This window comes from Acanthisitta chloris, unplaced genomic scaffold, assembly GCF_000695815.1.
Source record: "Acanthisitta chloris isolate BGI_N310 unplaced genomic scaffold, ASM69581v1 scaffold18295, whole genome shotgun sequence".
NCBI lineage: Eukaryota > Metazoa > Chordata > Aves > Passeriformes > Acanthisittidae > Acanthisitta > Acanthisitta chloris.
Window position 1 is genome coordinate 191 of NW_008672324.1, and position 12,080 is coordinate 12,270.

A 12,080-nucleotide genomic window follows, 5' to 3' on the forward strand; every position below is an offset into this window, starting at 1 on the left:
GCAGAGCAAATCATTCACCTGCTCCCATCGTATGCAGGTGTGACTCACACTGTCCTCTGAAACTAACACCAGACCGAGGCAGTCTGTGCAGCAGTGACCTGCACAGCTGCATCCTGCACGGAGGGCTCTGTCTGGGTTAGAACATTCCTCCTGAGAGCAGCAGCAACAGTTTTTGCTCGCGTAGATACCACTGCTGGGTCTAGCTGAGTTGCAGAAAAAAAAAAGAAAGCAGGGTGACTGTGTCCTACCTGCCCTCCCTGCCGTGCCCACTCCTGCTCGCAGCTCTGGGGCATTGTGCTCCCTGGGGCAGTTTAAATCTCCCTCCAACGAGCTCAGTCCCGCCCCGGTCAGCTGTGCGAGCCTCCCTGCCGCAGGCAGCTGATCCCAGCTCCAAATCAGAGAGCACACTACCAAATTTTAAATAGAGGGAAGCAGATCTAGCATTTTTGCAGTTTTAACAGGCCCTCAAGAGTTTTTGGGCTGAAATGTACAATGACAAATACCGCAGTATAATTTCTTTTGGGTTTAATGCAGATCTTACACAATTAAGGGAAAACAACTACTGTCGAAAATATGACATAAACAGTGGCATAATCCTCTCCCAAGTTAAACAACTGTATTTTAAGGATGTGCACAAATCTTCAAGAAAACTTAGCAAATTTACCTGTATCACAATGTGGCTTGAAAAAGCAATTTAAGAATCTAACATCAAGTGTAAGCTCCACAGACCTGTAAATAGTTTGAAATATTTTTACCTCTAAATACTACTAAAATAACAATTGCTGTTGCAGAGGAAATGGTCATTACCTATTTTCTCCCTTGTGAATGCAAAAGTTATTCATTTGTTTTGAGGAGCACAATTGTACTCCTCAATACATTAAATCATGATGGAAATAACGGTTAATCAACACAAAAAGGCCATGAAAAATCAACTCTCTGCATATCATGAACTCAGATGCACATTAATTTTAAATATGAAATGTCAGTGCCACAACCTTTTCTTATTTTCTTCTGCAGAGAGAGGCAATTGGGAAATGAATCCTTGCTTACTCTGTTTTTAACAAGCAGCAGAGCTTCAGCTTCAAATTAACAGTTAAAACCAAACAGCATCACCTTCTTTAAATCACTTAAATGTACTTGTAGACATAAACATGATGGATGACTAGAAATTGGAGCATTCATTGCTATGGGGCAACAGATGCCACAATGAAGTCATACTCTAAGAGATCTCACTGGACTCAGGATAACAAAGTGCCTTCTGCCCACAGTGTGAGTCAGACAGTAAAACATCTGACCTAAGCTGGAGATGGCATGGGCAGTGCAGCCTCAAAGGAACCTTTGGGAGACAACAGCTCCCCTCTGTGCCTGGTGCATTGAGCTTTGGGGTGATCCAGGTGCACCTGACCAGCCATGCTGGCAATGTGAGAGGAAAATTGGTAGTAACTGGGCATGGCAGGGTGTGAGTGTGTGTGTGCAATGTGGATGCTCTTTCTAATCCTACTTCTGTAGCTCTTTTACTGATGGGAATAGGAATCTCATTCATAGCTCTAGCTGTTTTTCCCCAGCTGACAATTTCTTCGTGCTGCAGCAACATGAGTTCCCATGACATAATCACAGGCATCTTGCTATTCTGGTACTAAAATAAGCTGGCAGTGTGGGACAGCTTCCGGTCTGACTGTTTTTCAGCAGTAAGGAGAATCTGCCATCAACAATCCGATTATTTTCAGCTATGCAATATAACGAAGGCAACATTATCACAAAGAAGTATTGGGATAAATCACTAGGTACTTTGTCTGTTAGACCAAATATTTTAGCTACCTGCGTAACAGAAGGGTGATCTGATGGTCCTAGAAAAGCTGGCTACAAAGCTGCCCTTGGTACTAAATAAAACACGTCATTTTTAGGACTACCTTCTCTGTTCTGGGACTTCCTCAGTTTTCCTCTAAAAGATGAAATAAATTTTCTGAAGTTTGCTGATCTTACATTTGTAAAACATGCTTCACATACTCAGCCTATTTGGAGCAACATTCAGAGATATTCATAAGTGACAGTAACAACAGCCCCAAGGTGGGTAAGGCCCTTCTCATCAAATGTGCTACTTTCCTCCAAATGCAAATGGCTAAGAAGGCAGCTGCTGTGAAACAGGTTAAATATTTAAGATCAAATATATAATTTCATTTAAATTAATCGAAATAATTAAAATACTGTATTAAACCCCCTCCAAGTGACTTAAGTCCACATAGATTGTTTTGAGCTAATTGGTAATACTAACCAGATGCCCTGCTTGAGTGGCACATTTGATTCTTATTCCTCTTTTTTGAATCTTCCTTTCCTTGCATTTAGCAATCCTCCACACAACCAGAGCTCTGCAGTTATGCACTCTACAGTATATATTGCAAGCCAGGCATGTCCTATTAAATTCTTTTTCACTGGTTATATTATCTGCTTCCTTGAACAGGACAACGGGGTTCAGGAAATTGGGTCTTTATCCTCTTTCTGCCACAAACTTTTCAAACAAGCCTGGAAGAGCTCTTTCACTGTCTCTGTTTCTCCAGCAATGACTCTGCCCGCAAGTTGTTAGACCCCAGAGGAGACACTTCATTCAAGTACTATGAACATAACTCAAGTGATGATATTGATACCGAGGTCAACAGGAAACAGCACACACCAATATGCAATTCAAAAAGTTGATTCATTACCTTTCTAGCCTGTGCATGGTCATGGCTAGTGTTTTGTTCAGTTCCTCTATCATCCGGCACCCTGAAGGGTGAATGGGCAACGTGCTGGACCCAGAAGGAATGTGCTGGCTGTGGCTGCCGTACTGGAGCTGGTGCTGGTGAGCTGCTAACTGGGATGGCAGGACAGTGTGATGCTGCTGGGTCAAAGGCTGCTGAGAGCTCTTCTGCGTGGAATAGGATGAGAGAGAGAGGTCTGGCCCCCCTAAAGGCATGCAAATCATGACTTTCTTTGGAGGTAGTGGAGGTGACAGTTTAACTGGCATACAAGGCAGTTTCACAGGAGCGCCAGGATCTAAAACAGAAGAAAGAGAGCCCTGGTGTTAATTGTCACATCAGTAAGATGGAGGTGACAGTATCTACCTTGGCAAGCAGGTACTGAAGGTGCTAGTCAACATGGGAGTGTGCACCCCTTCCCTGCTGTGACAGACAACCGTGCTCAGCATGGGCTTCAGAAAAAATATTGTTTTGCAGCATTTCTGAGTCTCACAAAAAACATCCCTGGGCTGCACACACCCCTTAATAAACACGTTAAACAATGTTTCACAAGGCTTGTGGCACACTTTGATGCTTTAAAGCTAATCCTCCAAAATAGCCCTGTGAGGTAAGTGCAACATCTTCCACTCAACGGGCACACAAATAGAGGGAGAGCAATTTGGGGTCTGAAGTTACAGGATGACTCACCACCATCACTGCCAGAGCAAAAGCTCAGGGATTCCTGATCCTTCTCAGCCACTGCAGTGCAATTACTACAAGTCATGCTTCTTACAGCTTTGTAATGTACAAAACATCTGGTGTAAAAATTTACGTTACAGGGCAAAAGAGAAATAGGGTTTGAATACTAAACAGGAGTGGTTTGGAAAAACAAAGGGTACAAGGGGATAAAAGTATAAAAGGTAGTAGATTGTTAGGACTAATGTATGCTTTTACAGAAGACTTGGCAGGCACTTTTCTCAGGACTCACGCACTGAATTTTACCTTTTTAACTCTCGGCATGTTCACTGAAACTCACAGTTGACTGGCCAGGCAAAGACTTCCCTGACTTCAATGAGAAATCAATGAGAGGTCCACAAACAGACCCCTCTTTCAGAACTCAACTGCAGAATGGAGATTCTTGGAGTTGCATTGTGAAATATTTCCAGAAGGGAAAAGAAGTAACTTGAGGGCTTGTCATTGCCAAGATGGGTGGGGAGAATGGTCACAACACATGCTAAAAGCAAAGAAGAGAGCAAATACATACACTGTGAGCTGCAACTGTGAGTTTGTCTGTAGGAGGAAGGCCAGGCCCTTTCCAGCCTGGAATACTGCAGACATTTGGCTCTGCAATGTAACTCTGCAGGCAAGGCTTGCATGATCTTTGGTTTCTTGCTGCTTTAGTCCACTCTTCTTGCTGCAACATGGTAAGGGAATTGCAGGGCCAGAATCTTCTTTTGACCCAAGAAAGTTCAGGACTAAGATGTTGCTCTCCAGGTACCAAAAGTCATCACCCTCCTGAGCACTATCAGATTTCTAAAGTCCTTTTCCAGATGGTTCTTTTTATTATTATTAACTATCTTTCTCCTCTGCCCCTTCATTCTTTTCTCCCTCCCTGTCTGTTTTGGGTATTGCCTATACTAGTATCCATATCTAATAGCCAGGGTGCACAAGGTTGATATGAGGACTTCCAAGCACTAACACTTCCTGAAAATTATTAAGGATCATAAGGTGGAAAAAGACCATTCATAGAGCGAAGTTTGGATAGGTCTTATCATTAATTTTAGTGCTAGTCATAGCCTCATTGCATTCACAGTGTCCACTTGATACTAGTGTTTTTGCTACACTAGGAACAACACATTGACAGTATGTTTTCCCTTTCTTCAGAGTGTTAGATTAACAACATGGAGGAGTCAAAGGGAGTGCAAAGATGAAATACAGTGTGCTGGTTTTGACTGGGTTAATTTTGTTCACAGTGGCTGGTATGGGGATGTGCTTTGGATTTGTGCTGAACACAGGATTGATAATATAGAGATATTTTCATTATTGCTGAGCAGTGCTTGCACAGGGCCAAGGCCTTTTCTACTTTTTGTACTGCCATGCTGGTGAGGAGGCTGGGGATGCATGGGAAACTGGGAGGAGACACAGCCAGGACTGGTGATCTCAACTGACCAAAGGGATATTCCATACCATATAGCATTATGCTCAGTATATAAACTGGGGAGAAGAAAAAGAAAAGAGGGAGTTGTTTGGAGTGATGGTGTTTGTCTTCCCAAATAACCATTACACTCATGCTCTTCTGGAGATGGCTGTGCCTGTCCATGGGAAGCAGTGAATTAATTCCTTGTTTTGCTTTGCTTGTGTGCACAGCTTTTGATTTCCCTATTTAATTGCCTTTATCTCAACTAATGAGTTTTCTCACTTTTACCCTTCCAATTTTCTTGCTCATCCTGCTGGTGTGGGAGTGAGAAAGCAGCTGCATGGTGCTTGGCTGCTGGCTGGGGTTAGACCACGACATAGAGGCATAGAGAAAAAGAGGCCTTTCTACATTGCAGAGTGGGAGAGTTACAGAGAGTAGAATCCAAGTCTTTTGGCTTTGAATGTAATATCAAATCCACCTGACATGTTGTCTTTTCCAGGCAAAAATTCTGATGGCTCCAGCAAGGCTGAAATGTAACTCGTGGGTTTGCCAAAGCAGTGCAAAAAAAATACTTAGAGGATTTTCTATTCAAGCACACAAAGGTCTTCAAATTATCTTGTTTATCTTACATACATGTTATCTGCATATATTCCCTTTTTGTATCCTGCATAAAAGAATACATCTCTTCAATAAAAGGTAAATAACAGAAAGAGTAAAGAGCAAATTGTATAGAGCCCTGAGAATAAGGCTCCTACAGGATTTGTAGTAACAAAGTGGTTTTTTTCATAGGCTTGTGCTTCAGGCAATTTCACTTCTAGAGCTTGTCCTAAATTACAACGACTACACTGAAATCTGCACTTCCATTTTGACAAATACAGGCTTGATGGTTGGTTTTAGATCCTTTTCTGCTGTATCTCAATTAAAGCTTTCATTTGAGAGTGCCCATGCCTGGACGGCCCATCACTCCGTGGCAGTCACCCATAATGGTGAATTTAAAGAGATCCAACTGTAGGCATCTATTGCTTTTGACAAAAGAATAACTGTAAGCATCAGCTGGGTTTGCTGCCTTTTGTGATCTTGAAGATCAGAGCAATACTGTACGTTGGGAGTGAGCATGACATGTCAAATGGTCCAGGTATAAAGCAAACAGGAATCCTTCTTTCTTCTAAAATATAGTGAAAATTTCTTTTCTCATGCAAGCATCCATTTAGCAGGGTTGTGACACAGGCACTGCAGCTCTGGAGTTTCGCAGGAGAACAAGTCTAGCTTAATTCATCTGAGTAGCCACATATTTCATCATGAATCAGATGCACACACACTGGTTTCCACTCCACAACAAACGTATGGACCTTTAGTTTCCACTGAAATTTAAATAAATCCTTCACATTAACATGTTTTCAGTGATCTCATTGCTGGGTGACTCCACTGGACATCTGCTAAAAATCTTGCCCATTCATGTCTTTATTCAGACTGACTGTGTTTCATGCAGGTTCTTGAGCCTGTCTGAATATGGTCCTAATACCAAAATAAATCCTTGAAAATTAACCAGAGGAGGCATTAGATCTACTTGTATGCCCTTCACCTTTAGAAGAATTCTACTTGTCTGTTTATAATAATGGCAAAGAGGAGAATGACTACAGTGGGAGGAGAGTTTGATCAATTCTCTTGGAAATGTAACAGTATATCTTCACTGACATCAGTAATGGAGACATTGGTATTGCAAGTTTTACTCTGTGGTCAGATCGGTGAGTACAATTAACAAGTGGGGCCCTGCCCAAATCCATGGGCTCCAGGCATTGTTGGAAACTGCACTACCATCATCTAGAGCAAAGGATGGAACAACTTCTCCCTGCATGTATGAGCAAGATTACTGTGTTTTACAATTCTTTCCTCTGTTTTAATTTCACAATGTACATAATTTATGAATGAAGGGCGGAAACAGTTATTGTCTCCAGCATGGCATATCTATCAGACATGGGCATTTGTAGATGAATATGAAGCTGGACAGGGGAAATATGAACAAGGAATCTGTAAGTGTCTTGTCAGCACATCATTACCAGAGTCTTAAATCATTGCACAAAGCACTCATGTGACAGAGAAGAAGCAAACTGCGTGAAGCCAGGTGTGCACCTCTGATTAATCTCTTCTGGCTGAGGTTCTTCATGCTCAAGAGAATAATGAGCAATTTTGCAAGATGTTGGTTCCCAGTGGGGTTGTGACCACTCCAGCACTGTGTACAGCTAAGTAATAACTTGTATGCTAGAATTGATGAAAAGGATGTTAGACATCAACCTCCCCACTGCGGATGACAATAAATAACTTAAAAGATAGTTGTGGATGCCACAATATTTGTTACACATCAGACCTTTGACAAGCAGGTCAGCCCTTACCCCTTCCGTATCATTTTGCTAACAGCTACAGTTGCTGCATTTCCTTTTGGATTTTCCAGAGATAGATAAACACATGATAAACATTTGTTACACAGGTTTGCTCATGTAAGGTTCTTCTGAAGTGTTTGTGGTACACTGGAGCTGTACATTAACTACACCACATTTGATGCTTCCTAGACACTGAACATGGCTGGAAGGTTGGTCAGCACATGTTGCAGATACGACTGCTGCAGATAGGGTGACAGGAAGTTCTGGATGTACAGCAGCAAATGCTGCTCCAGCAGGCTTGGTAGAAAAGCTTATTAAAATCTTCAAATTCTGCTCCAGCTCAACTACTGCATGGAGAAAGAAGGCATGCCTGGGAATCCTGGGCTTGCAGCAGAGCTGGCTGTGTTTGCTATACTGCCAGTGGTAGAAACACTCTTCATAACCCAACATTGTACCCTCACAGCAAGGAAGGCTGAGAGACTCCTGGGTGGTGTGAGGCACAGCTAGGAGATCAAAGGAAATAATCCCCTTCAATTCATCATTCCTAGACTGTATCTAGACTAGTGTGCAAGCTTAGGACCCCCAGAAAAGATATAAAAAACATAGAATGAGTTGAGCCACTGCAATGGTTAAGGGCTAGGGCACCTGAGGCACTGGGGCTTGTTCAGCTTGGAGAAAAGATAGCTTGCAGGGGGGACACCTAACAGCAGCCTTGCAGTACAAGAAGGTTATCAATAAGGTGGAGCCAGACTCTTCACAGTGATGCATGGTGGGAGAAGGAGAGACAGTGGATAAAAAGTGAAACAAAAGACATTCAAGACTGGATTATAAGGAAAATGTTTTCCCCCCATGAGAAGAGACAAATAGTGAAGCAGGTTATAAAGACCCAGCTGGACAAAGGCCTGAGCAGCCTGGTCTGATCCCATAGCTGGCCCTGCTTTGAGCAGGAAGTTGGATTAAAGACCTGCTGAGGTTCCTTCCCACCTGAATGACCTTATAGTGTGTCCTTTGCTGTATTATACACACCTAAAAGTAATACAACTTGTCATAAAGCTAATGAGTTACTCTTTAAATTACATGCAAGTAATTCTGTAAAGTAATGTGCCAAAAACCACACCTGTGCAAAACCCAGTGTGGCCTGCTTAGGGAGCTCCATAATGGAAATGAGGTACTGTGCCCAATAATTGCTGGCAGCATTTGGACAAGTAGCTTTAACTTTTTCAGGTCTTCTTTCCGGTAATCACTTGTGCCTAAACAGCAGGAGTCTCTGTTCTTATTTTAATGAATTTTTCAGCAGATTCATAAAGACAAATTAAAAACTGTTTTCAAAGATTTGCCATGCATCTCTTGCTGACTACAGCAAGATCTGCAGCCATGTCTTCAGGGAAAATTTGAGACAGAAATTCTTTGCTGTTCTTCTGCACCAAGTATGCATCCAAGGCTCAAGTTGAATTTGGAGAACAAAAGCAAGGCATACTTAGCCTAAAGGTTGAAAACTAGAGCTCTGCACGAATTCCTGTGCAGGACCTTGAAGAGGGTTTCAAAGACAAAATTTCCTGATGCCTATATGTGCTTGGAACTGCCCTCCAGGTAACAGCGTTGAGGGGAAGAATAGAGAGACCAACTGCATCAGTGTCCAGTTTCTCATGAGAACCTGATGAAGGAGAATTGCTTTTGCTCTCCTGCTTCAATCTCAAGAACAACAGTGAGAGAAGTGTCCATTGCCCCCACGTCAATGTAACCTCTCTCCATGAATACAGCTTGCCAGGGTGGGTAGCTGGAGGGTAACATCACAGTGGAGGAAGCTTATGGATTATGTCTTAGGCTCATCTGCAGAGGAGACTCCTGACACATGTGACTATTCCATTATACAATACTGCAAAGAGTATTTATTGGATAAATTGTAGCTGCAAATGCTTTTATAAACCAGCTGTGTTGTGGCAATGCAGCAGGACTCCAGGCATTAATGTTCTCAAACCTCATTCTTGGCTCATCCATCTTATCAGTAGTAACTTCTGAGGACTTTTAACATTTCCTACCCTGTTATATGTTTGTCTTTAATTATGAATTAGTTCTGACTCTACATAGACATAACTAGAAAGCACAATCTCAGAACTAAAAATGTGCTATATGTCTCTTCAAAATCTTGAATGAGGAAAGCAAGAGAATGCAAGAGTTTTCAAAGCTTAAAGGCAATAGCTCAGTGGCCAGATACAACCAAAGCTACACCCTAGTCTAATATTAGGCTAAATTTTGGCTCAAATACACTGAGATGGTGCTGAGATGTCATCTTAGTGGCATATATTTTGTTCTCTGATGTTTTAATGGACTTCATGAGTTACTGGTGATTCCTTTGGAAAACACTTAATTAATTTCAGAAAACATTATCTGTGCTGGTGAGAATTAAGAGCTTAATGAAATAAGATCAAAGAGAGCTTTACACCACCAGGGTCTATCAAATCAGACATGACTAGTCTTCTTGTCACTTTTGGCCATTAAAGACTTTATGATAATCTAGGGACTTTATCCCAGCAGCCCAATTAAATTTGGTCCCAGGTGATTATTTCAACTCCTCCTACATTTTCAGCAAATGAAGCTGTTGTCCTAAATGCCTGGGTTCTGCATGTGGATATTGGAGAAATAAAACAATGCAAGAAATTCTGTCCATGAACATTGTCTCATAATAACTGTATCTGAAAAACAGTAGAAGGCTCACCAGAGGGTGACTGGACAACAGGAAATGCAGAGCTGTGAAACACTGATATCAAAACAGTTACAGATCATGTTTTTCTCCTGGGGTTGTCTGTCTTCTAGGGCTGCATGGGTACTTCCACACCCAGTGCTGTGACAGGGACATTCCCTGTGGAGGCAGCATCATCAAGAGCACGGAAGGTGGTGTGAGGCAAAGCATGGAGCGTCTTCTGCAGCAGCAGTGGCACCACTCCCAGTGGCTGCTCTGCAGTCTGCTCTTGGCTCTGGCCCTGTTTCTGTACTGTCCCATCCTCAAAGTACCTCAGCCTGGAGAAGAAGTATGCCAAGGTTGTGTGATTTATATTTGCTAGAGGCAATTCTCTCTTTCTGTCACCTTTAAAATGGATTTTTTTCTTTTCATTCTTCCCAAAATTAAATGTGCTCTTCCATGTTTATTTAGGCTTGCTCTTTTATGTGCATTTCTTATCAACTGAAAGACCAATCTTTGTCTTGGCACAGGCAGATAGATATTTGAGACGGTTCACAAATGCTTTCGGAGCTGAGGAATGTTTCTTTTCCATTTCTAAAACCTGTATTAAGTTCTTTGTCAAACCCTGCAAGTCAGTCTTCATGACTTCATGACTTTATTGAAGAACTTTGGGATGAGTTCACAGCAAGAGGTGGTCAGACACAAAAGAAACTTTTCTTTCTTCGAGGTTTGTATTTAAAATATATCTCCTTTCTTTTTTTAAATTCTGACCATGTCCATGGCAATTTTATAATACAGATTTGTATAAAATCTGTTTCTATTAAATCAAAACACTTATGTACACATACACATCTGTATATTTAGACAGAAGTTGAGTTGCTTCTGCATTTTCACATGTGTACCTGAACCCTTCACAAGATTACATCTCCTCTTGCAGTCTTCTTGAACAGAGCTACCAGACCATTAAACCACTGTCACTCTCCATTAGCCATGCCTGGTATGTCTTAATTTGTCCTTCAACCTTTTCACAAATTCTTCAGCAGAAAAATATGCATGCAACAAGAACAGAAAAACTTAAATGCCAGAATTCAGATTTTGCTTGTTTTATCACACACAAGCTGAGGATGTCTCTGGAGTAATTAGTGAAAGAATAGCATTAATTCTGCTTCTCACTGATGAGGATGCTTCATTAGGATTGATTGCTCATTTCCAAAGATTATACACGGCTAAAATAATTACCAGTGGTGAACACAAGGAACTGAGCAACACATATATCCTTTAGACCACCAAAGTAAATGGACCCTTAAGAACAAGCTTAATACTTTTATTTATAAGGACTGTACAAATGAGGGGTTTAGTTCCACTAGGAGTAGCTGTCAGCTAAATTAGGGCTCCATGACTAAATTTGAATCTCTGTTCCTTTTCCCTGAAGGTTCTGTATATGCACGTACAAGAGTCCATCTATATGCACATACAAGACTTTATCTAGGACTGGATGAGACACCACTAAAGGTCACCACAGAGTAAGAGAAGTCACAGTTCTGTTTCACTTTCATTGGAAAGTCATCACTATCATGCAACTCACTTATGCTGATAGCCTGAGCCTGATTCTACTTCACACAAAATTTGTAGCTGCAGGAAAAAATTCTTACACCAGAAGCCCTCATCCTTTTATTCTTCTGCTATCTCTTACAAAACAAAGGCTTATGAATGAAGGACATTTAGTACCTGAGTTTTTTTCCTATGCTATTTCTATTTTTTTATTTCTTCCATGTTGGCCTCATTTCTGAGCAGCTTCTGATAATTGGGACAGTGTTATGGGAGATCATAGGAAGCTGGTTTTGTCCTTATGTGAAGCTATTAATACTGCTGCCTGGCTTTGCAGGCTATAGGACTACCCATTCAGTTTGTAGAACAAGCTAAAACATTAACCAATATGTGCAGATTATGGCAGGAAAGAAAGTAAGGAGGTTTCACATAAAATGTACAAAACTGTACAGAACAAAAAAGTGTCATCAAAACAGAAACATGAAGAGAATACGTAGAGGTATGAGAGAAAACCAGAACATGCTCTATCCTAATGAGCTCTTTCCTGATACATATCTTAACTTGAATAAAATGGGTATTAACTGTCTGGAAAAAAATAAATCTACAATGTATTAATGTGGGCTGAG

General features: G+C 41.4%; 1 protein-coding gene across 1 annotated transcript in view; it reads right to left on the reverse strand.

The window, feature by feature from the left end:
- Positions 1-2,699: 2,699 nt before the first annotated feature.
- LOC103802039 (phosphatase and actin regulator 1-like) overlaps positions 2,700-12,080 on the reverse strand; it is a gene marked incomplete at its 3' end in the record, with an annotated part of 66,191 nt that continues 56,810 nt past the window's right edge. The window contains exon 5 of the mRNA XM_009074479.1: positions 2,700-3,030. Coding sequence (XP_009072727.1) covers positions 2,700-3,030 — 331 coding nt within the window. The remainder of the gene's footprint in view (positions 3,031-12,080) is intronic.